Source organism: Typha latifolia, chromosome 1, assembly GCF_019914945.1.
Source record: "Typha latifolia isolate L0001 chromosome 1, TyphaL0001v2, whole genome shotgun sequence".
Taxonomy (NCBI): Eukaryota; Viridiplantae; Streptophyta; class Magnoliopsida; order Poales; family Typhaceae; genus Typha; species Typha latifolia.
Window position 1 is genome coordinate 19,373,694 of NC_133086.1, and position 24,521 is coordinate 19,398,214.

A 24,521-nucleotide genomic window follows, 5' to 3' on the forward strand; every position below is an offset into this window, starting at 1 on the left:
TCGCAGTGCGGCTCTAATAGGAAAACCACACTTATTGGTTGCACTATTAAAAAAAAGAGGGCTTTTATCATCTTTTCTCAGCTGGCCCAACAGGCCTAAGATCCCAAATGGGCCAGGATAGGCCTGGCTCTAATTTTGACATAGTCCAGCATGGACTTGCACTCGGTCAGGCTAGAGTCATATATCCCAGTTGATGAAATAATATGGAGTGATATAGGCTAACTCATGTATCCCCATCATGATTGAAAGAGAAAATAAAGAGCTATATAATCTAACCCATCACAATTAAAATTATTAAGTATGTACGATTAATGTGCTGATAAAATACTTGTGAGGTAAAGATCAGCTGCAGTGGATCAAAGACAATTTAATGTCAAACGCAATCACCAAAATCTGAAGAAATGAGTCAATATTTGCATGGGCTGGGCAGCAGCCATACCAGACCACAAAAAAACTTCGTATCACGTGGGAGATGATAGAACGACAGAAGAAAGTAAAAGTTATGATCAGAGGAAATCAAATCTCCCGTACAATTTTCAAAGCTCGACAACTGGTTGACTTTTGAAATACGAAACTACGACCTATTTTAATTCCTATCCAAGGATAAAGCGCGGATAAGAGAGGAGAAGGCGAATGAAGACGAGGCTATCCCATCAATTGCATTCTTATCCAATCAAATCGTGTAGACTAGTCTGCAAGCACTGTTGATGCTCCTTTGGGCGACTTATTCCCTTCAATGCTTCTCCTATTCCCGATGCCGTCTCATTTCAAAAGTATAGGAACGAGAATAGGATTAATTCCTTAGTCCCAAACGGCCAAAATATCGAACGGTGGGGTTTGAATTACTAGTGGATGGAAGGCGGAGATGCATCAAATCCGCATATATATAGCTTTCTCCGGTTTGCCAAACATATACGTACGGCAAAACTTTCGTACCCTCTCAATTCACCTATGCCAATCAAACGGTTGTAATCTCAACTTTAGCCCGTATTTATACATTTTGTATGCTTATAATGTAATAAGTCATTAGAGAGGAAAGTAATTAACCAGGGATTGAAAAAAAAATGGTTCTTATTGGAGAGGAATGGATAAAAGAGAGAGATAAGTGATATAGAATTAGGTGGAGAGCAAAACCAGTTAGTAATTACACTGCAGAAGCTAATTGGGAACAATATAACTACATGATATTTTGATCAACAACTTATATATAGCGAGAGAGAGAGAGAGAGAGAGAGAGAGAGAGAGAGAGAGAGAGAGAGAGAGAGAGAGAGAGAGAGAGAGAGAGGATATGCAGATGCTGTCTAATTTTATGGAATCTCAATTTTACATTTCAATCAACGACTTGATTTATATATATATATATATATATATATATATATATTGGTTTGTTTTCTTCTTAGGAATGAGAGCATGGCAGAAGAGCTCGATATACACAAAGCTAATAAATACAGAGGTACAAAAGTTAGACCGAAAAGGTCACTGCCCTCCTTCTCGAAGACCAGTTGTCCTCCCTTGCACTATTCCTGTCATAGTCCATTTCCCCATAAACGTCAGATCCTCGTCATCTCATTAATTTCTCCTCACCTCTCTCTCTCTCTCTCTCTCTCTCTCTCTCTCTCTCTCTCTCTCTCTCTCTCAATCTATATGAACTAGTAACTGTATTACTTATTTGAATAAAATAAAAACTATCACTTACTATAGAGGGTGGTATGCTTATAGACATCACATGGAGTTAGCAGAGCTAGTGGTCCTCCTGCCTATAAGTGTTATTTCGGGGTAAATAGAGGGCTCCTTCCAAAGATTGGCCCATTAAGTAGCAGACATATATAAATCCATGTCTAAAGAGATGCAGTTCATGCATCAAGATATATAACCATATTAATGTACGTACGTATCATGTGTATTCTTCACTATAGCTTGGGTATTGTTCATGTGTAAAAAAGAGATGCCATGATCTTCACCCTCTTAAAAGCCCCTTTTAATGCAAATACTGTGTCACGTCCCTCTCTCTATGCACACAAATTAAACTGTGCACATCTCCATGACTACTACTACATGCATGTATCTGGAAATTTTATTAGTGGACCATGAGGCGAATGTAGGTATATATATATATAATATCAAAGTGACAAAGTCCAGGGAAGAGAGAAACTAGCTTCTTTTTCGTTAAAATCTATCTATGGCATCTTCATTCACTTCATCCACATGAACGTTAATTGCGTCAGGGCTGCATTCATGCGGTGCACTTCCCTCCTCAGGTACATCCAAAAGGGTTATTAAATCCTTTGTCAGTTGCCTTTTTCCATAGTGGCTACACCTGCCATGGCCCCCCAAAACAAGGCTGGAGTTGCTGTTACCTAAGAACGAGAAGAGCAAAAGAGTTCAATCTTCCTTACATCAACGTTGTGATTTCTAGCAAATGATTACATAATCAAACACTAAACATCACATCTGGCAAAATCGTGTTACGATACGAAGGAGAGAAAAGTAATTAATATTAGTAGCTCCAGTTCTAGTGTAGGTCTCTCTCCTCTTTCGTAACTTGCGGTACTTTGAACAAAGAGACACCATAATTTTTTTTATAATATACTTATACAGCTCATGGAAGTTGAATATGATATCCATTATTGACGTAATATGTTGATAAAAAACTAGTGGATTATTGAAATGGAAGAGCTAGCAGATGGAACTTAAGGCACTGCATGGAATCGAAGAGATTAGTAACTCGAGAAACGCCACAAAAAATAACCACCAAAACGATTGAAAGAACAAAAGAATTAGCCGAGAAATTTGTAGAAGAATAAAGTAAAGAACTTACCATCAATATCCCACATCTTTTGCACCGCGACAGCGGAGGTGATCACAACGCAAATGCTGGTTAAAGGGATTGAAGCCTGGTCCGAGATCACCAAGCCAAAATTTTATCTAAATGATATAATTTGGAGATCGACCTCGAGCCAGACAACAATCCCCTTAACCGAACCTTAACCGAATGGATCATGGCGATTAGAAAAGGAGAGGTTTGAGAGGAATGAAGCCTGGTCCGACACCTTTAGCTTCTCAAACAAATTAAGGCCTCAAATGGGAGAGAAAGCTAAATGCCTCGAGCCAGCCAACATTCCCCTCAACCCACCCTTCCAGTTTGCGTCTGAAGCTAAGAACAGCATCCATTTATAGGAATGGAGGAGCAAAGAGAAATAAAGGTTAGAGAAGGAGAGATGAGAGGAATAGGGAGTGGGGTGGGAAGTGGGTTGTAGGGGGGGGGGGGGAGAGAGAGAGAGAGAGAGAGAGAGAGAGAGAGGAGGGGGGTCACAGGGGCCACTAAGTGCGATTTATTAACACGTAGCCGTTTGGCACGTACTGCACTGCCATTTATTGTATCTTGCATTACTTTTTTTTTGTTTGTTTGTTTGTTTTCTTTTCCTTCGTTGTAGCAGGTAGATTTGGATGAGTCTCAATGATTAGAGATGGTTGAATAATAATCCAACAGCTCCCCATATTTGTCACATTTACCACCATCTAATTATACGAAACTGGCCTCCTCGTCCGTTTTGACGCATTCTCTGAATGACTCTCTTATTTCATATCAATTCTTTTGATATGAACGACTTATTATTTGAATGTATCGCGAGTAAGTAGATCATTCCAAAAGGTTATTATAATAATTATTATTTAACTCAGGTGGTGTTCCCGGTCAACCCCACAGCTGTAACCTCCTACCACCTGCTCTTTCCCCATGGCCCGACACAACTGCGTAACCCCGTCGTAGATTTCAATCCATCATGGCGCTATTATTTGATTTAATTCTTCGCACGTGTCTCAGGCACTAATGCTAGTTTCGACGTATTAGGTGGGATTTTTTTTTTGGTGACAAAAGGTTAGGTGGGACTTCACATCCATAAATTGTGACAATTTTCTTCGTAACTCCAGTTCATATATCATTGAGCAAGATCACTTAAATCTATCCATGGATGTTAGATTATGGGATGGGGGAAATATTGATGAAGAATTGGCTATAATAAAAGTGCTCTAAATTTTGGGGGAATGTAGAACAGTAATTACTCCTGCACGGGAAATACCTGCCACCTCATCTCATCAGGGTGTTCCGGAGAACACGTCGGCTAACAGTCCGCTATTAGGGCAATCTCCGATCACCGCCGTCCAATGCAGCCGATCGACGGCCGGATCACTCGTCCAGGCGGGACAAGCAGTATCGGTGTCAGCGAGAGCGTAGGGTCGGGAAATGCGACAGCCCGCATAACAAGATGGGAAAAAAGAAGCCGCGCATTAATACGACGCAGACGCTTCGAAGAGCCCTCGGCCCGAGTCAACCACCCACTCATCGCCTCGGAAGACGGGAGGAGAGTGATCGACGGTCGGGATCCGATCGTCGCCTTACACACCCACGTGGCCCGGAAGTAATATGGCGCTCGTGAGAAGAGCGGGCGCGAACACCGAGGCAGACTGGAGAACAACGTGGCCTGGACTAGGGGACGACAGGCCCACGTGGATGGAGTCAGATGTCTGACATGGTTCTACGTGTCGTTGTGCTATTAGTTGGGTTGTCGTTGGCACAGGCAGGATACAATTATGGGGTCATGATGTGTGCTTGATTAGGTGGGTATTGGTGAACACAGGATTTCTCGTAGCAGGACAGATGATGCTCGTTTACGTAAAACATTTTAGTTCCCGCATAGGAGCTGGCATATTGGTCTATGCGATTCATAAATCAGCCCTCCAGGGATTCCAAGGTTGAGAGTAAGATGATGCATAGAAAATTTGTACATCCACCTTACCTTAGGAAAATGTAGTGGTATCGCCGGCTTTAAGGTATTTACTTAGTTGCAGTCGTGTTGCAGTCGTGGACCTCTTAGTGCTTTGACCTCGGAGAAGGAAAACAAATGGCCCCTGCTTACTAATACCTGGGAAAAATTTGCCGATTGGACGCGACTGGACTAAACCCCGCCTTGTTTGGCCTTGTTCGGGTTTAAAGCATTGAGAATTGGATAAAAAAGGACGCCCTTTTAATAGGAAATCTTGTTGAAATTGGTAATGATTATTAGAAGTTCAAGCAGCAGCAACGAAAGAGAGATGAGAATATAAAGAGAACCGATAAATAAGGGTTGAATATGGAGGCTTGAACATCGAACAGTGCAGAACCAAGACATATCGAAGCAGTCTCAGTCTTCGGTTATGATAACCTGACCATATATCCAAATGCCAATCTTTCCCTACGAATACAAATATCCTCAGCCCACGGGCTTACAGATCATTAAAGAGTAGCAAACTAAAGCATCGATTAGTACTTGGTACGGCAACAAGCTTTCAAAAAAATAATCAAGAGAAGAGATAGAAAACTTTAAACAAAGATAGAAAGACAGCACAATATTTTTAAACTGTACAGCCTACAACAGATACACAAACTGCTACATACAAGCTATCGGAATCAGCAGCAGACTTAACAAAATCATACAGGCCACAGTTTGCAGGGAGCTGAAGTAAATTGATATAAGAAATTATTTATGACAGATAGTGCAAGGACTTTCAGTTTGGCGAAGGGATGCGTGCTCGTTTTAGACGAGCAAGGCTCAGAGTGGAATCGCTAGAGACCAATTTTGCTGACAAGGAAGCCACAATGTCGACAGTTTCAGATAAATCTGATTTCACTCCAGCGACCATGGACTCCATGAATTCTTTATACTCCGATACAGAATCGATCAACGCCAAGAGCTCGCAAGCACACACCTGTGTTGCTTCATCGCTTTCCCTTGCAGCATCCTGAAGCTTTTGTTCCGAGTTCTGAGGATATAGTGGATTAGCCAGTAATATCATTGTGGGAGTATCTTCAATTAGAAAAGATACAAAAGAAAGTTACCCTTAAATATTCCTCTGCTTCTTTTTCCACAATAACAAGCTGATGTTCTTTCCTTGCTGTTTCCTCTTTCATTTTTTCAGACTCTGCTGCACATCTAGATCCACCATCCTCTGTTTCACTCTTTACTGTACTAATGCGAGCATCAATCTGAAAAATGTGTAGCAGAAGCAGTTAGAACTTCCCAATAAAGGATAGAATTACATCCCATGATAACAGGAAACAGCTTTGCTTTGCAAGATAGATCTAATATAAATTGCAAGTGTCATCAGGTAAATCATTTACAAAAAGTATTTATTGTGCTTTACATGCTAAAGAAATAAAGAAATGAAAAAGTTCTTCAGCACTCAGGCTGTCAGGCATAGAAAAATAACGGAAACGCCAAGAATTTCAGTCTGAAAGTTTAAGTGGGTAAACAGTCATCAACTATTTGAAATTTCATTTATTTTGTGAGCTGAATAATGTAGTCTACAGTCTGAGGTAACTAGGCTCCATACTCCATATGTAACAGATGACGTAATGTTGCCGCATGCAAGTGTACAACAGGAAACACACTTTCACATGCTCAAAGCCTCAAATGCCAACACCAAAATTTGACAACGGAATAATACACACAGAAAGGATAGCGAGAGTCCTGCCAATGAAGGTATGGATTAGGCAAGATGTATACACGCTACTTTGTTCCCCCAGAGGAGGGCAATAAAATTAGATACCCCAAAGTGTTTTTATTTGTACTGCTATCCAAAGACACAAAAATGGAAACAACAGCAACAAGCAATACATCTGTCTTACAGCTAATAGCATCAGCACACCATCAGAATAATTTAAATATCATAAAAAGGCCCGCTGGACTAACTTATTTTGAAGCAGAAAACTATCTCTGAAGCTCTCTGGAAGCATGCTGCGTGGTCAAAACTTCAGATCTTACAGAAGACTTTCACAGCCTTCTGAACCTTCATGTTACATTGTTTAAACAGAGAATTGCAGAGTCTCTAACTGCATTCTTGCAAATAACACAGAAGTGCACCCATGAACTTGCATTGTAATTCTTGATTTTTGCCAACCACTCCAGTCCTACAGAAAGGACTCAATGAGCAGCTTTTTCTTGATTAATCAACTTACGTGCTTGACCGCTTACACCAGATAACTTAGAATAAATCCTAATATAATGTGTGCTGGAATTGTAAGATTCTATAAGCTAAGTTTCTTGTTCAAAGGGCCAGTTACCTTACCAAGCTCAGTTAAATGTTTGCACATTTACAATCAATTATTATGCATTTACTTTACAGTATAATGCATTATAGAATGGAAAACAGAACATTCACTCAAGCAACAATACATATCACAATGAATTTTATAGGGGAAAATGATATCAGTAGAGAGAGAGAAAGGAGAATAATAGACTAACTTCAAAATTCAAACAATTTATTGCTTTTATTAGCATAAAAAGTGCTGCTCCTATTTGTAGCAGAGTGCAGACATGACAAAAAAAGACCATTGTTTTCACAGAGGTACCAAAAGTAATCAGCTTCCGACATCGGATATCATCAGAATTGGAATGTCTCTTGAATTTAGACACGTTTTATTTGTTCTACAGAACAAGTGCTTTGTTGGTTATAGAGTAAGGCCTTGTGGGTTACAATAGTTATCAACTAGCTACATGAAGTGCTACAATTTCACAATGACGAGAGTCCTTATTTGCTAAAATTCATCATTCAGAAAATGGAAATAGTAAGGATATATGGATAAAAGGGAATAATCAACCGCATGAATTTGTATATAGGAAAAGATAAGCTATTACAAGTGACTCACCTCATCAATATAAGTCTGAAGAGCTGTACTGCAGTTACTCTTCTCCTCTAGTATTTTAGCATTTTCTCGTGTTTGCTGCTGTAGGGAAATTGATTCCTCGAGCTTTGAAACAGATACCTTCTTGGTATCTTCAGTCAGAGCATTGAGTGCAGGTTTCAGAATAGTTTTATAATCAACGCCTATTACTTCAGCCGGAGAAGATCCTTGAGCATTTAGCACATATTGAAAATCCGTTCCAAGCTTTAACCTGAGAAATTGATTTTGAGAAATAGATCAAAAATTAGCTCCTTAGAAGAAGTTAAGTTGAAACTAAATAAAAATGCAGATCTGAAAAAGGCAAAACAACACTAATCTGAAATTGCTTTTGACTTTTGATGCACCTTTCTCTACACTCTTTGTTCCTCTAGTAAATATGAAACCAACAACACTTTCTCACTGCAATTTCTAATAGTTGTTACTTAAGGCTTTACTATTATAGCCAAATTTACCAATTCTTTTTGACAGACTCTTCTCCACATTAACTCTAAATCCCTTCCCTACGAGTCATATATCAACCTCCTGAGAAACTCATTTTCTGATGCCCTTACAAAATGTCAGTGTCTTTCTCCTTGATATGTGCCACTCTTGTGCTTGCTCCAGCATACTAAATCCTCAATGCCGTCAATGTACCCCATTTTATGACAAATATTATCTTTCTAATTGTTCCTTACTTGTTTAAACTGTAAATCTCCATCGTTCTCACCCAGATGCCTATTTTAGCCAAATAAGGTTGAATGCTCTGTTGCTGCATTTCCTTCAAAAGGTCTGACCACTTCTAGACTTCCAGTGTCAATACTGTACTACTGATAAGAAATACCAACTATTCCATTAGCTGATCTGCAACCTTTATCTCTTATACATAAACAATCAAATAGTATTATTTGATTATTTCTTCATAGATGATTCATATCTGCCACATTCTTCTAAATATTTTGAAGTCTTACTCCATAAATATGCAGATACCTCTACAGGGTGACTTCCAATATTCAGAAAAAACCTAATACCAAGAAAGATAGTTTTTTTTTTTTCCAACTAACCAGCTGCAAAGCAATCAAGAAGAAGAGAACATTTTACAAGTCAATTAAAAGGCAAATAAAGAAGAAAGATTCTCTCAATCATTATATGTTTGACAATTTAATCCACAAAATAGATTTGAATCTCAAATTGTGACATAAGTTTTATGATCCCTCCAGGACTATAGACATTCTTTTATATAATGTTGTTTCCTTTACAATTAGTTGCCTTGAAATACTGAAAAGCCACAAGAGAAATCACCCATAAAGTATGTCATATGGATTGAGTATAAGAATATAGCTAGCAGTGAATGAACCTATCCACAGGATGAAAATATGGGGAGAAAAGGATTAGCTTTCTATTCAGTTGGCATTCTTCTGTGTAAATTGCTTGACAAATGTAGAATATCTTCATAATAAGCAATATTTCAATAGCGAAGGAAGAGAAAGAAGGTATATTTACTTTCTACTAGCCTGGTTGCACTGCTGCACGAGCACCTCGAGTTCATCCATCTTCCGCGTAATGCTTGCCTCGAGCTCCCACGCCTTTTCCTCCAAGGCCGCTCTCCCAGTCTCTGCCTCCGCCACATCCCTCTCCACCGCCTGCAGCTCCCTCTTCATCCTCTCTGCGTCCCTCACATTCACCGCCTGCCCCTCGACCCTCTTCTTCAACTCCTCATTCTCCTCGCACAGCCTCCGGCTCTCCCTCTCCTTCGCATCCAGCTCCTTCTCCAAATCCCCAACCGCCTCCTCCATCCCCGCCAATTTCCCTCCCCAGCTCTCCACCACCGCCTGGAACTTCTTAACATCTTCCACAAGCACGCTCCGCTCGCTCTCAAGTGCTTCGCGCCGCGAAGGGCCGGCCTTGACGGCGCGCACCCTCGCCTCGAGATCCGCGGCCTCTTTCTCAAGCTTATCCGCGGACGCCGCAGCGGCGGCGGCGTGGCTACGGGCCTTGGAGAGGTATTCTTCATCGAGATCGGCGACGGCGTCATCGTCGCCGGAGATGAAGAGGGAGTAGCTCTGGTTGATGTAGAGGAGGAGGTCGTTTGTGGAATTGGAGGAGGGAGAGTTCAAGAAGTGGTCGGCGACGCGCGCGAGCTGCGTGAGCCAGTGGAGAGCGGAGAGGAGCGGCGGCCATGAGTGGGGTGTGCCGGGGGCCTTGAGAGCGGAGCGGGTGAGCTTCAGCGGGCAGCGGAGAAGTCGGAGGAGATAGAGGACCTCGTCGTCGAGGGGCTTGTCGGAGGAGACGGGGAAACCGAGGCGGGAGAGGAGGAGGCGGAAGGCGTCGGAGATGTCGCGGGCAGAGGGGAGAGGAGGGCGGAGGGTGAAAGGGGCGGAGAGAGAGGAGAGGTAGGAGTTGACTGCGCGTAGGGCCGCGGATTGGGAGGATCGATCGGAGAGGAAGAGGTGGGACGCGGTGGTAGTGGAAGGTCGGCCGCCAGCGGAGCTACAGAGACTGCTGACGTCCGAATCGCGGCGGGAGAGGCCAACGGCGGCGGCGACGGAGACGTCGAAGGAGGATGTGCGGTCGACGACAGGATGAGGGAGAGAGGATTTCGGAAAGCGACGCCGGCCACCGGCGCCCCGCATCGTGATCTATCTCGAGATTTGGGTGATTTCCCGCTTTGGCGAGAGGAGGTTTGGGTGGGTTTTTTGGGGGTTTGAAATTGGTGGAGGCCGCCCTTCGATTTGATGGGTTGCATAAGAGAACCGAGGGGTACACGTGGGCGACGGCATCAAGCGACACGTAAGAAGTGGATGGAGGAGTATAGGCCTGACGTTAAATAAGACTATGGACTTGGGCTTCAAACGTCGTCGGCCCATTAGATATTATATTATATGACGTGCGGCATTATTAAAACCAGTAGTCAACCAGTCAACAATTCAACATGCAACAACGTGACGGCCCAGGACTCATCCAACGGCTTATGACGTTGGCATTGACCCTCTCCTCCATCTCCACCTTCCACGATAATTCGCCTCCACTCTCAACATTAGAGTTGTTGACTAAGCTTATCCTCCTCTTAATTTTATTTAGCAAAATAGATTAATGCTAAAAAAGATCTTTTTTTTTATTAGCTCAGTATTTATATTATAAAATCGCAAATAAAACATTAAATTGATCAATGTTTTACTTACAAGTTAAACATTAAATATTCATTATTTTTCTTTTCATAAGGTATAAATATAATAATAGTTTATATAATAATTAAATTCAGAAAACTAAGTTCATACCGTAAATAATTGTTTTGATATGCGTTAGTTTACCACAGTAAAAATACTGATAAATTTAATACTTTATTAGTTTATAAAGAAGATGTTGAATTGCTGAGTTCATTCTCTAACTAAAATCCCGATCAATTTAGCATTTTACGACATAAAATTTGAGGGAAAAAAAAACTCCGGAACATTATGGGCGTCAGATATCCACGATATTAAGAAGTCAAACCCTCTGACTTTTTCTCTATAAAATCGAAAACCTAACTTCTCCTCATCGCCTCCTCCTCCTCGTTCCACGGAAGCATTAGAATCCTTGGAGATGAACCCGAAGATAACTTCAAGCCAAAGGCGGAGGCTGGAGCGGCGGAACGCGATCAAGAACGTGGAGTACGAAGTCTCGTCGGATCAACCACATCATTTCGACTTCTCCAAAACCAGCTTCCGGATCCGTGGCGGCGTGGCCGGCGAGGTCGACCTCCTCTGCCGAACCCTCGGCCTCACCGGCCCCGAGGAGTTCGCTGTCCCCGCCTCCACGTGGGCTGCTCTCAAATCCTATTCTGACGTCGCTCCTCCTACTCCTCCAAATTCTACCCCCAATTACGACAGTGGACGCGATTTGGAGGACGACCACCGCCTAATCGTTGAATCGACGGTTGGAATTGAGCAGAATTCTCGGTTTTCTTTCGAATCCGAGAAGGATGAGGAGGCTGGAGAAAATTATAGCGAAGAAGTTGTTCAGGAAGAAGAGGAGAAGGGGATGAGATTGGGCGAGACGGCAAGAGGTCTTACGGAATCGACGTCCAATTACACAAGGATTTCATCAGAAATTGTATTGGATTTACCCCGACAAGTTTCGTCGGCAGAAAGGGATGAAGAAAGAATCATTTCCATTTCACCCAGTGGGAGTTTCAAGAGGATGATCAGATCAAGATCATGGATAAGAGGTGATCGCCTTGGAAGTGGATCTTTTGGAACGGTGTATGAGGCGATCAGCGAGTAAGTAACCACCTTTTTATTTGGATTCCTAACTTCCATATCAATGTTTTGAAAGGCGGTCACGAACGGCGGGCGGTCACCCCACCGCCTAGTGCCTAGGCGGAAGGTGAGTGACGAGGTGGTTTAACATTTTTAATATAAAAAATAAAAAATAAATAAATAAACATATATAATATACATTACATACTTATATATAATTACTGACGAACAAACTAATAGACTAATTACTAAGTGATTAACATTTGACAGATTAAAACATTTCAACATATTAAGTGATTAATAGATAATTACTAATGTACAACTTTACAAGCATTTATTCTTCAACAGATAATTAATTTAGTTGACTTTTGACTTGCATTTTGTCTAATTGCCTAGCATAACTGATTAACTAATTAAAACAGATTTTAAAAAAAGGACATTCGATTTGTTCGATTGAGAGAGTGAGACTGTGAGGGAGGAAGGGAGAGAGAGAGAGACGGAGGACTGTGAGAGAGAGAGAGAGAGAGTGAAAGAGAAAGGGAAAGAGGATCGTACCTCTTCCGCTTCTCACTCCCTGCCAACTCGTCCGCTTCTCGCTGTTGCTGCACGATGCCATTAGCCGCCGCTTTAGCTACCTTGGAGCTCGATGTTGCCGATCATGGACGGGAGAGCCAAAGAGGATCAGAGGTTTAGGCCTTTTAGGGTTTCTAATTTCTCTGTCGAGACTTAGGAGAGGAGAGCAGCGAGAGAGAGAAGAGAGTTTTTATATTAAGGTTAATGAGTTAGTTATCTTAATGGATAATAACCCGACTCTATACCCGTTTGTAACCTAATAAGGCGGGTTGGCGGGCCGAACAACCATCCCGCCTTATCGGGTGAACGGCCCGCCTGGCACCTTTTGGCGCTCAGGCGGCTCGCCAAGGTGGCAACCCGCCTTATGCGAGCGCCATACCGAATGGCGGGGCGGCCGGTGCACTGCCCCGCCATGGCGGCCATCTTTTCCGATTTTCAAAACACCGTTCCATATTGCTAAGTTCTTACTAACCTCATCTTTGCAGTGATGGATTCTTTTTCGCAGTCAAAGAAGTATCCTTGCTTGACCAAGGAAGCAATGCGAAACAATGCATTTTTCAATTAGAGCAGGTATTATGAGTAATGTTAAATGGCTCTTGAAAAAACATTTCTGTTCTCTTTCTTATTTTTCCCCTCTGATGTTAAGCTTATGATTGCAGGAGATCTCGCTTTTAAGTCGTTTTGAACATGAGAACATTGTTCAATATTTTGGATCAGACAAGGTATTCTGCATTGTTATTTACAAATGTTTCCTACTTGCGGTGATACTGAACCAGAAGTGACTTTTAGATTATTATAACATGTTTCTTCTCTTGAATTTTTTTTTTATTACCTCAAATGATGAAGGAGCACCTTTTTCCAGGCACTGTTTAACAATGGGCATAAAAATATCTTATAGTGACTAAAACCATAAAGTATGGTCTTTCCATACAACTGAATAGGAGCTTAGGTTGTGTTATCTGCTTTCATATATTCTATAAACATCTTTGCTTGCCAACTATTATTCTAATACATAAAAGGTAGTATTGTCTATCCATAGTACAATTGATGACTCTTCATCATCTTGTAATATAGTCATAGCATAGAGAAATTTCTTTGATTTAGCCTTTTATTCACCTCACTCTATCTGATCTTGCCAAAAAGAACTTTTGTTTACTCTTACCTTGTTTATATTTCATTGAAATAACTGACAAGAGATTATTTTGTAGGAAGAAGCAAAATTGTACATCTTCCTTGAACTTGTTACTCAGGGTTCTTTGGCTTCTCTGTATCAGAAGTATCATTTGCAAGATTCACAAGTATCTGCATACACAAGGCAGATTCTAAATGGGTTGAATTTTCTACATGAACGGAATGTGGTGCATAGGTGAGGTGCTTCATTTGGTACATCCCGTGGACTGCATTGTACAAATATCTTGCATTATTTTACACCTTTATTTCAGATAGGAGGGTGGTTTTAAAATATCAATTGCATGATGACATGTAGCACTTTGATAATTAGCATGTTGCTAGAGTTGTATTCATTAGAAGTAAAATATTTGATTGAGTGGTGTTTATATATTCACAAATGCATCAATATGTAGACCAGAAGTTTCATCAGGAAACATGGTAATGTCCCCTAATGGCTGCATTATGTGGGCAATATCATTTCATCTTCCCTGTCTTCTAGAAGGAAATGGAAATTCCCTTTTGGTACACTTTCTTGAATAACATAAGATATGATTCAACTTTTCTAGTTCAAAACTCCACACTATTGTTCGTTCTTGTGTTTCTTTGAGCATAAGAGTATGCTGCTCCTGGAGAATTAATATTTTTAAGCCTCCTTGCAGAGACATCAAATGTGCAAATATATTGGTTGATGCAAAGGGGTCTGTCAAACTTGCAGATTTTGGATTGGCAAAGGAGGTCCCATTTTTTTTTTCACTTCTTTTGTACATTCAGTTTTTATTCATTTGGGAGCGGGATTGTGAGTTACTTTTAACTACTTAATTCCTATATATTACTCTTTTTCAGTTGACTATACTGAATGGAGCAAAATCTTGCAAGGGAACTGTATATTGGATGGCGCCAGAAGTAAGCTACTATTTTATGTACTTTGGTATCCCACTTTAACAAATACGAAACAACTCTAACATCAGGATTGATAATACCAAGAAACTTATAACATAGATAAGTGTTATCAGGCAAAACTGTTGGGAGCTGGGACTGCATAAAATTAAATTTTATACTATTGGGGTTTTAGGGAAGTACACTTAGATTCTCTCTTTTGAGTATTGTAATGGTTGAAAGTAAAATAAATTTTGCTGAAAAGGTTTTGAGAAGATGGAAAACTCAGAAGTCCTAAAAAGTTGAAAAGTGTGCAAGTCGGTAAATTTTCCATGTTTGTTTTGGGAAAAAGTAGATAAGAAACAGACATCTCTGAATTTTGGCGCATCTTCTTGCCTCTTTCCATAAGCTGTGTTGCTTGATGCGATATTTCTTTATTTGCATCTCAGTCAATTTGATATGTTTAAACTTCCCAGGATTAGTCAGCAAATGCGCTGAAAGAATGAGTGATTTGCACAAGAAACTTCAATCACTTGCTCTCTAGTGGAGATTAATATGCTGGGGAAGCTTTCCTTGTTTGTATAGCTGAGGGTCTGAGACAATCTTTTGATGAATAGTTAGAATGGAAAATGGCCTTTCCTACCCAAAACAAGAGCAAGAACTAAAAATAAATCTGCACAAAGTCATGCATAGTGATTACTGCATTTGTTGTTTGTTTAGATGTTCCTTGCAAACCTGTGATCATATATGGTAGATCAACTGGGCAATCTAGTTAAGTCCCATTTATATCTGAATACTTTAATCTTGAGTGTGAGTATGCTTGTGTTCAATGCTTCCTTCCAGCAATCCTTTATTATGTTGCACCAGCTTCAAGAACAGAATCACATATATACATTTCCATGGTGGGAGTGGCAGTTGGACATAATCTGGAGTGTGATCTGATAAGAGGTTTAATTTACAGGTTGCTAAGACTAGACCATACGGGCCACCAGCTGATATATGGAGCCTCGGCTGCACTGTTTTGGAGATGTTAACTCGTCGTGTTCCTTATCCTGATGTTGAATGGGTGCGTAATCTCACTTTGAACTACAATATGTCTATTTTTGGTTGAGCTGACATTATTCTTCTATAAGATTAAGAAGTCCATTTTAAGATGACCTAAAGAAGGGCAAGTAACAGCAGCCATGCCTTGTAGAATTCTAATCACGGTAGTTAGGTTTTTCTTTAAAGATTGAAATGTATTCTCCTAGTTGTTTCTGATTCATTCAAAGTCAAACTAAGGAATTTGAATATAGCCTGTAGGTGAAACCACCTTTACAAAGAAGACCTTTATCCCATAAATTCAGAGATTCCCATTTTGGACCATGAAAGCGTGATGTAGACTATTGGTTGTGATAGGCTCCTCCCGCAGGTGTCAGCTCACTTGTTCAATGAATCTGTCTTCTCGTGGATAGTGCAAAAAACCTTTCTTCATTTTCTTGTCTTTCTGTCTTCTTGTGTGTCTACACAAGGTAGCATCAGCACAAATTTTTGTCCCCACACTCTGTTTCTCAAAAACGGAAGGTTCTAGCAACCCGCTAAAATTTCTCTCCTAGAGCAATCACCTCTGAGAGTATCATGGAACAGGTTAGCATGGAGATGCAGTAGCTCCTTCAAGCACTTGAATTTTGATCTGCATGAGCACCTGAAACTCTGGCAACCTTTATATGTTCTTTATCTTTTGTGTGTGCATAACTCTCTTGGTTTCCATCATTTTATGTTCACCCTTGCGAGTAACCATGATGCCCTTAAATATGTTTCACAATCTTCATGCTGATTTTACTATGCATTAGAAACTGTTGTCTCTAGTCTTTTTGATAATATATAAGCACTTGTTCTTTCGAATTGCACCAGCATTACCAATATAGTTTTGTAACTGTAGTAAACACGAAATTTTAGGTGAAGGCCTTTTTACCGGGATTTGTTGGACAGCTATGCATTGACCTCCACTTTATAGTTTGCTATGCCCTGCTTCACGTTAGCCTTTAAGGAGTTAAAAGAAAATATATCATGAATCATTTGATTATTTTCACCAGCATGACTATTTAGTACAACTTTGACATCTTTATTTATTTTAGTGCTGCAAGAAGCTCTAAATAAATAACTATAGCCCTCTCCAATTTGCAGGCACAAGCTTTATTTAAAATTGGCCGGGGCGAACGACCACCTATACCCAACTCCTTGACAAGAGATGCCCGAGATTTTATACAACAGTGTGTACAGGTTAATCCAGACGATCGGCCCTCTGCTGCTCAGCTGTTGAAGCATCCATTCCTGAAGAGATAGCTTCCATCTTCAGCAGGCTCCGATGATCATTCATAGATTAATGAATATCTTACCACCACACTGGTCAATATCAACTTGTACTCCATTGGTCTTTCCAGTAATTTTTTTTTTAGTTTCATTGTGTTAGGACTTACGAGATTATTCACAAGATAAAAGCAAATAAGAGAACCACCAAGGATACAGTTCTTGGAGGTCATTTCTTCTTGTCATTTTGTTCAAGGGCTCTGCCCATTGTTTTTCCAGCAAAAGAAAACTTGGATGTCTACCCTTTGACATGTAAAATCTTCCAGTTTTGTGGATCCTATGTGTGGCATTAGTATGCATGTTCTTTGCAGGCACCAAAAGACAAACAATTAGTTTAACCAAGATGAGAAAAGAAGAAAGTTATGCATCCGATCCATTTTATTCCGCAATAATTTTCATTATCCTAAAAAGTGTACGTCTTCTCTATTCTGAGAGAGCCAATTTACAATTTCAGATTGATACAAGGATAAACACGTAAAACTTTTATATTCTCGTTATGTGGATGACAATGCCAAGAAATATTACGCGGCAATTACTGACAAATATAAAACTACAGGTGATGTGTCTTGCATATATATATATGTTTCAAAAATGAAAAAAAAAATTGTGTACGTATTAGTTATTTGATTGGAAAAATCTTTTGAGAATAACATCGTACATGACTCCATGCAGCATGAGCTTTATAACGGCTGAGCACTGAGGAGAGGTTTCAAAAATTTATAGTAGTCAAAGATGGAGATACATAATATTGTCCAAAATAGAAGGCCCAAAGATATCCTGAAGAACAAACCACCTTTCCAAATAGCTACACGCTTTGCTCATGACATTAGGTTTTGACCAAACCACAAGAATGACTACTTTCCAAACTGATCAAAAGCAGCACCAGATTCTCTTTTTCTCTTAACCAGATTCTCTTCAGGGAAACAAAAGGGAAGAGGCAACAAGACTAAATATGTATATCAGTAAAAAGGAAAAGGAAAGCTCAACTAACCAAACTCCGCAAGTTCTTAGACCAAGGTTAATCCTATATACCTTCCAACGTAAATTCCATCATTTTCTCAAAAATAAGAAAGAACAAAAAAAAAGCAACCTATGTTTTGAAGGACAGCACGCTAATGCACCTCTGTCGCCAGAAGAGCCTTATCTTATTCTGCAATTCACTTCCCTTCAGCAACAAGGGAGGGGAAAATATTATGCCCCTCCTCTTTTCAGCAAGCAAAAATACAGAAACTACCCAATTCTCCAACACTCCAATCCAATTGATGCAATTGGAGATCGTATGGTAGTGAACTAGATCTATGCTCTAAAAGCAGAGAGATCTAACAAACTCATGCTTCTGGTTCAGATGTGCTCAATCTCAATTCATCAAATACCCGTTATGTTGCCTGCCGAGTTTTCTTCTAGCTTCCTACTGGGACAGCTTGGGGGATTGTACTCGCTCCAGCTTGAGGGACTGTATTCGCTCTTCATACTATAAAAAGTATGTAATATGTGAGTTTGCAATATAAGCAAATTATGTTGTAGATATTAGCATTCTCTAAGCAGGTCAAGGAATGAAGATAGAAAAGGAATTACCTTCATCTTGAAAGCATCAATCTCCTCCTTTGTCAAAGCTTCAATCTTTTCATTCTTATCCCATCCAAGTAATCCCAGGAGGGCTTCTTCTTCTGGGTCATCAGGTTCTGAAGACAGATTAATATCTTCAGTCTCAGGTAAAAGACTCTCAGATTGGTCACAAGCATCTATATTTTCAGTAAGACAATTACCATTCTCTGAACACTTCGAGCCAGAAGTGGACAATTTATGATCATCCATTTCATGATTGACAGGAAAGGCTTCCTGCCCTACTGAAACTAAACCATATGAGGATGAAACACCACTTGGCTCAGGAGAACTTGAACTGCTGGATGTTTTATTCCGTAAGTAGTTAAAGAACTCATGCCTTTCCTTTGCTTGTGAATGCAACCTTTTCTCACCAAAGGGACTATGGGGTGAAGACAACATAGTACCCTTGGTGTCTACTTTAGGTTTTTGGTTAGTGGGGCTTTTAAAAGGGAGAGTTGAAGCAGATGGAGCTGGACCGACAGGGCTCACAACTCTAAAACTTGGACCATCTCTTGTGGTAGGAGAGAGGCCGTTCTTCTCTCGGTTGAGGACTTGAAAACTCCCCATTTGAGATGGCTTTACAGTATCAGATCTCACTGGAGCACGAAATGCAGGGCTGAGAGGCTGAGACGACGATTGTTGCATAGACTTAGGAGTACCACCAGAATCTCCACCTCTTGTTCCTTTGTTTTTCAATTTTTCTGACGAGCTTGATACCTGAGAATTTTTTGAAGATAAGCAACTTCATTGCAAAATATTATCCTCAAGAAAATGTGCACTACAGCAATTTTCTCTTCAATCACAAGAAACATGATATTAACTGAAACATTGAGCATAGTAGTTGTTCTCCGTCCTGCACATCACTGCAATAATCATCTATAACCATGATCTTTCTTTCAATGAACAAGCAATACAGACCAAGCATGAGATTCAGTCGAAACAGGAAGATCAAGGTGAGATTCATTAAAAAAATGTCAGAAGAAAAAAGATCAAACGAAAATCAATGGTCAGTCATTTCTACACTTTCTAAAACAATGCTGTAAACCAGTATAAAAATTAATTGGATTATACTCAATTATACAACTTGCTGGAAGATTTTTCCATTTACCAATCCTAAAAGTAAGAAGGGTCATTACTCCCAAGGAAAAAACATATCCTGTACAAAAAAAAAAACAGCCATTAAATGCAACAATTGAACAAACAATTGGCCCCCATTCGCTTTAGGAATAATTTTTTTCTTATTCCAGAATATAACTCCTTAAAATTCATAATTAAAATTAAACAACATAATATCTTCATTCTAGAATACAAACATTATTCATCAAAATTAAATCTTATACCACATACGAACTCAATTATTAATTTATCCTTAATATCTATCATATCAACCTACTTTATATCAAATCAAAAGGTATTCATAGTAATTTCATAAAAAAATAAATATTTTTTTATATTTCTTTCACTTTATATCACATCAAAGGTAATTATAATACCCTTATTTTAGAATTTAAGTAAACACAAGAATAATTATTACTGAAATAAAGACCTCATTTTGATAATAACAAAAAGAAATACTTATTCTAAAATTGAATTTATTCCTAAGTAAACGAGACCATGGAGTTTTTAGATATTACTACATAATGAGATTAGAAAGAGAAGGTCCAAAACAATATCTTTACCTGCAGCAAGCAAACATAAGAAGTTTAAGTACTTTTCAAGAATAAAATCAATATCTAAAAACTAAATCAGAATGACCTTCTGAAGCACAGCGCAGTCTGTAGAGGATATTTTATAGTAACCTCTTTAAAACATCTCTTATTAATTCTGGGCAAAGGTAGGTAAAGCCACAGAATTAAAAGGTGCAGCAATGTAAGATCATGCAATCAGATTTCATTGGGCTCACTTAGTGAAACTATAGTTGAAGAACAATACGTATAATATGGTGAGGAAACTAAACACGTCCTCAGAAATATTTACTAGGAAAATAGCTAAAATTGACACACAATGATCAAACAAGCAGCAGAAATATAACAGAAGGCATAGTTAAAGAAGAATATTATGTCTTACTTCATGGAGGAAACCAAACATACTACACTAGAAAATAGCTGAAACTGAGGGCGTACTGAAATAGGAAAAGTTAATGGAACAGAAAGTATATTTGAAGAATGCAAGGCGTTACTTCATATACAAAACTAAAACGCTACTAGAAAGATACTGAGAAGCAATGGAGAAATTTATAGGCAAAAACAAAACAGAAAATAGAATTGGTATTTTTTGCTAGAGTATAGTACTAAAACAGCTGAAGCTGAGAATAGTACTGCAAAATAGCTGAAGCTGAGAATAGTACTAAAACAGGCAGCCAAAAGAGAACCAATAGAACCAAATCCCTTCCAACTAGGTAATTACAGAATAGAAACTCAAAATAAAAGGGTCACCCAGTTATTTTACAAGGAAACTAATAATATGGTTCAAAAAGTACTTTTGCAATGTTTGCAGTCTGTGAAAATCTACAAAAGCATTACATAACTCATAGTGGAAGGCATAAATAACACAAGTATCAGAGATAAGAGAACCTATATAGCAAATTAGCGATGAAGCTCCTAACCAACCATCTGCTCCTATTATGATTTACACCCCTTGACACCATCAGCTTCTTGATCCTTGCTTTCCTCTCATTTTCTTCAATTCAAATTTATGACTTGGCTTGGGAAGGTGCTTTTGTTTGGTTTTCTTCCATATAAAAGAGTCTATTCCTCCAATCTTAACTGTTCTCTCCTTAGTAATCTATCTCCCTACATTCAAATTATTATAATCCAATAGCACATTTCTTTCTTTTAAATCACACAATAATAAATATCTGATCCAAGCAAGGTATAAATACTTCTAATTTGCTCATGAACCGTAGTCCCTTGTTTTAGAACTCAAGAGAGCATATATCTAAAGTAACTTCCAAATTTATCTATCATTATTGTGAATCATATAATAGTAGCAACTTCAAAGTTGTCAATGACTAGCATGAAACATAAAACAACTTGTGGACTCATTGGAACTCAAGCTTAAATAAAAATTGTAAGCAAAGAGAGGACAATCAATTCAATTTTATATATGAAATAGAATAAAAAGAATTTGAATAAGAATGATTACTTGGTATTCAAATACTTAATAGATCCATGATATCATGGTTAAAAAAATGAAAATTTCAAATACTTGGATTGAGAATAGTAGCAGTGAGCTCAAGCATTAATTGGGGATAGGCTAACATAAAGCGTTGCTAAAGGTCAGCATCAACCTCAGCCTCAGAGTACACCCATACTTTTCTCACTCAATTAATTATGTGGGCATCCACTGAATTCCTACACAAGATAGTTAATGTGCTAGAGAAGAGTTACCTCGAGTTGCCACAGCAGTTTCACGATTCCTAGAACTCACTGCTTCTTTAGTATCATTGTCCAACAATTGAGAGATGGAATATCTCATAAAAGACCAAGAGACTAAGATCCACTAGGAAATTATAAACACCGACTGAAGTGTAATAAAAGTGTCATATTTCAGTAAGGATAATACTTGTCAGAAATATTATGCAATCATCCAAACATATGCATAACATTAAAGGAAAGATATTTAATAGAATATAAGGCAGATAATAACTTGTGACAGAAAAGGTAAGGAACCTACAGAGTTTTTAGGCATTGACGGTGTCATAGGTATTAGCTGCTTGCATTGTCTAAGAGTCAGTTCGTCAATCCTCTGGGTATCAACAGATAACTGGGAAGAAAATAATATATATGAATGCATAGAAAATCAATTTCATGGATAGATCTGCATTCTTGAACAAGAAAGAAGACTTATATTGTCACAGTCAATAGTCTACCTGTGGTGCAGCACGAACTCGTGATGGAGATTGTGCTACTGTTTCAGCCATATTTAATCCTGTTGCACTGCTCGAAGCTGCAGCAGCCTGACTTATGGGCACACTCTGGGAGACAGGTGAAAGGCTCGACCTCTTGGCTCCAATTACTGCAGGAACTTCTGCCAACACAGAATTCCAGCTATCAACTCCGGGTATCGCAGAAGCAACCAAAGGAACACTTTGAATCGGTGTGCTAATACCAGGAGAAGAAACCCTGCCTACATCAGGGCGCCCATTCTTCTCTTCATTGCCAAGTGAAGGAAAGTCTTTCTCAAAGGAGGCACCAATTATACTTCCCCTAGAAAGAATGCCAGCATTTGAGTTAATTCCTTGTCCTTTGTGCCATGTGTCAACCGGCCTCCCTGATACCATAGAGCGAGAAGGCCTCAAGTTATCCCTTTCAAATCTACTTGCAATCAGGGGATCCGAGTCATGAAACCCATTGTCAACAAAAGCTGACCTACTCTCTCGACCACGGAAGTCAAAATCTTTCTCCCGCTCTCTCTCACGGTTGCTCCTACCAAAACTACTGTAAGCCCGTGATTTTCCAGAAATGTCCTTATCATGACTCCTGGAAGAATTCGAGCTTGAATTCCTCCTTGAGGAGGAGGATGACAAATTCCTCTCGCGGTCAACAACCGACAATCTGTTCTTAAAGGAATTCCCTATACCATGTTCATCTACACAATCGAAAGCATGTGTTGGTACAACAAATGACCACGGTAGAATAAGTATAGTAAAGATATCAGCAAAAATAAATTAAATTATGAGGGGGGGAAGAAAGGGAACCTGAAAGCGCGGAAATACTAGCATGATGATTCGAGCTGGCATTGCTGGGTGCACACCCATTCACTGATTTTAACCACTCTGGCTTGAAGGCCGGCTCATTCTTCTCCATGTTGGACAGAAACCACCATCCATATACAATTACTATTCTTTCCTCCTCAAAACTATTCTCCCCCACAACCACCCTATCGCCCGGATTACACTTTCTGTACAAAACAAGCAATCCAAGGGAGAAAGAAGGAGGAAAACCACAACAGGATCAACCCTGAATCAGGGACCAGTCGCCCCCCCAAGGGGCTGGCGTAGTCAACAGCTTTAACTCTGCCAAGACTACCTATCCTCTGCACCCAATTTTTTTTTTTTTTTTAAAAAAAACTACTACGAATTGGGTACTTAAAACACTAGATTAAGCTTCTACACATCCATTCTTGCCAATATGCACCCAAACGCCCTCAAGAGTCCTTACCTCCCCATGATTCCGAGAGAACTATAAACCGCGAAAGAAAACAGAACCCTAACAGTCAAAGAGAAGGACGAGGAGAGAGAGAGGAAGCGATCTCTCTTCCCAAATAACGGAGATCCGAAACCCTAACAAACCCTAGCGAAGACTTCTCTTTATACCAAAATATAGTTGCAGAGTTAGGAGTGGTATTGTTGGAGACAAAAATCCGCGAAATACATATAATTTCTATAAAGCGAGCGAGGAATCGCTTACGGCAAACAAGGGCGGGTTAGGGGAATAGTAGAGTTCGGATAAGGACTCTATCCTATTCTCTTATCCACTATTCCCGTAAAGGAACGGCAATTGGTACGGGAGCCCATGGGGAAGGAAGGGCCTTCGAGCGGAATTGGGAGGAATAACGAGGAATAAGCGGCGGATATGGAGGAATAGAATATCCGCCTCTCTCACTATCTCTCTTAGAATCGAATTAAAAGAGACGGGAAGAAGAGAAGAAGAGAAGAAGAACGACGAGGAGGAGGAGGAGGACGCTTTGAAAGATACGATGGAGTTTGTGATCTCGCTTTGGTTGCTTGCTTTGCTTTGCTTTGTCTCTGGAAAACCCTACGGCTATGGCACGGACGAGAACTAACTTGCACTGTAGCCTGTTATGTAGAGGAGAGGGAGCACCATAACTTCCTCGAGGGGAAAACTAACGCATCCGGAGATAAATCTCGGCCGTTGGAAGGGATTATTCAGGATGGACGGCTGGATTCTGCCGTAGCTTCCTTAACTGGCAGAATAGGGATTGGGCTTCTCCCGGCCCAGCTCAACCCATGTATAGGATATTCCACTTTCTACTTTTTTTACTTTTTTTTT

The 24,521-nt window shown here is 39.8% G+C and overlaps 3 protein-coding genes and 1 long non-coding RNA gene across 5 annotated transcripts; 1 reads left to right on the forward strand and 3 right to left on the reverse strand.

The window, feature by feature from the left end:
• Positions 1 to 2,072: 2,072 nt before the first annotated feature.
• Positions 2,073 to 3,241, reverse strand: LOC140798720 (uncharacterized). Its single transcript, XR_012110893.1, has 2 exons — positions 2,819 to 3,241; positions 2,073 to 2,357 (listed from the first exon to the last, which is right to left on the reverse strand). It is a non-coding gene; the product is annotated as an uncharacterized lncRNA (long non-coding RNA).
• Positions 3,242 to 5,358: 2,117 nt separating this feature from the next.
• Positions 5,359 to 10,421, reverse strand: LOC140784189 (kinetochore protein NDC80 homolog). The gene is made up of 4 exons (XM_073131445.1): positions 9,200 to 10,421; positions 7,685 to 7,931; positions 5,876 to 6,022; positions 5,359 to 5,799 (listed from the first exon to the last, which is right to left on the reverse strand). Exons 1-4 carry the CDS (start codon positions 10,327 to 10,329, stop codon positions 5,545 to 5,547), a joined length of 1,779 nt encoding a protein of 592 aa, XP_072987546.1. The 5' UTR covers positions 10,330 to 10,421; the 3' UTR covers positions 5,359 to 5,544.
• Positions 10,422 to 11,079: 658 nt separating this feature from the next.
• LOC140784197 (mitogen-activated protein kinase kinase kinase 1-like) lies at positions 11,080 to 17,087 on the forward strand. The gene is made up of 8 exons (XM_073131458.1): positions 11,080 to 11,955; positions 12,993 to 13,077; positions 13,167 to 13,229; positions 13,716 to 13,873; positions 14,337 to 14,412; positions 14,521 to 14,580; positions 15,515 to 15,619; positions 16,720 to 17,087. The coding sequence occupies exons 1-8, from the start codon at positions 11,279 to 11,281 to the stop codon at positions 16,876 to 16,878; spliced, it is 1,383 nt and encodes a 460-aa protein (XP_072987559.1). The 5' UTR covers positions 11,080 to 11,278; the 3' UTR covers positions 16,879 to 17,087.
• Positions 17,088 to 17,578: 491 nt separating this feature from the next.
• LOC140784206 (uncharacterized) lies at positions 17,579 to 24,281 on the reverse strand. 2 transcript variants are annotated; one of them, XM_073131477.1, is made up of 7 exons: positions 23,207 to 24,224; positions 22,618 to 23,097; positions 22,379 to 22,536; positions 22,183 to 22,272; positions 18,669 to 19,224; positions 18,478 to 18,584; positions 17,579 to 18,373 (listed from the first exon to the last, which is right to left on the reverse strand). In XM_073131477.1, exons 1-7 carry the CDS (start codon positions 23,313 to 23,315, stop codon positions 18,311 to 18,313), a joined length of 1,563 nt encoding a protein of 520 aa, XP_072987578.1. In that variant the 5' UTR covers positions 23,316 to 24,224; the 3' UTR covers positions 17,579 to 18,310. The 2 variants fall into 2 exon arrangements, with proteins under 2 accessions (XP_072987578.1, XP_072987570.1); XM_073131469.1 differs by having other exon boundaries at positions 22,379 to 23,097; positions 23,207 to 24,281.
• Between the last annotated feature and the right edge of the window lie 240 nt (positions 24,282 to 24,521).

Bases quoted from the DNA above. Each gene is read 5' to 3' on its own strand.
- LOC140784189 (XM_073131445.1), bottom strand. From the start codon at position 10,329: ATGCGGGGCGCCGGTGGCCGGCGTCGCTTTCCGAAATCCTCTCTCCCT. The intron at 7,932-9,199 runs GTAAATATACCT...TCAATTTCTCAG, and splicing joins TGCAACCAGGCTAGTAGAAA to GTTAAAGCTTGGAACGGATT. The intron at 5,800-5,875 runs GTAACTTTCTTT...CTATATCCTCAG, and splicing joins AAGCAGAGGAATATTTAAGG to AACTCGGAACAAAAGCTTCA.
- LOC140784197 (XM_073131458.1), top strand. From the start codon at position 11,279: ATGAACCCGAAGATAACTTCAAGCCAAAGGCGGAGGCTGGAGCGGCGG. The intron at 13,078-13,166 runs GTATTATGAGTA...TTATGATTGCAG, and splicing joins GCATTTTTCAATTAGAGCAG to GAGATCTCGCTTTTAAGTCG. The intron at 14,581-15,514 runs GTAAGCTACTAT...TTTAATTTACAG, and splicing joins TATATTGGATGGCGCCAGAA to GTTGCTAAGACTAGACCATA.
- LOC140784206 (XM_073131469.1), bottom strand. From the start codon at position 23,315: ATGGAGAAGAATGAGCCGGCCTTCAAGCCAGAGTGGTTAAAATCAGTG. The intron at 23,098-23,206 runs GTTCCCTTTCTT...TCGATTGTGTAG, and splicing joins TAGTATTTCCGCGCTTTCAG to ATGAACATGGTATAGGGAAT. The intron at 19,225-22,182 runs GTAGGTTCCTTA...AAAAATTCTCAG, and splicing joins CGTCAATGCCTAAAAACTCT to GTATCAAGCTCGTCAGAAAA.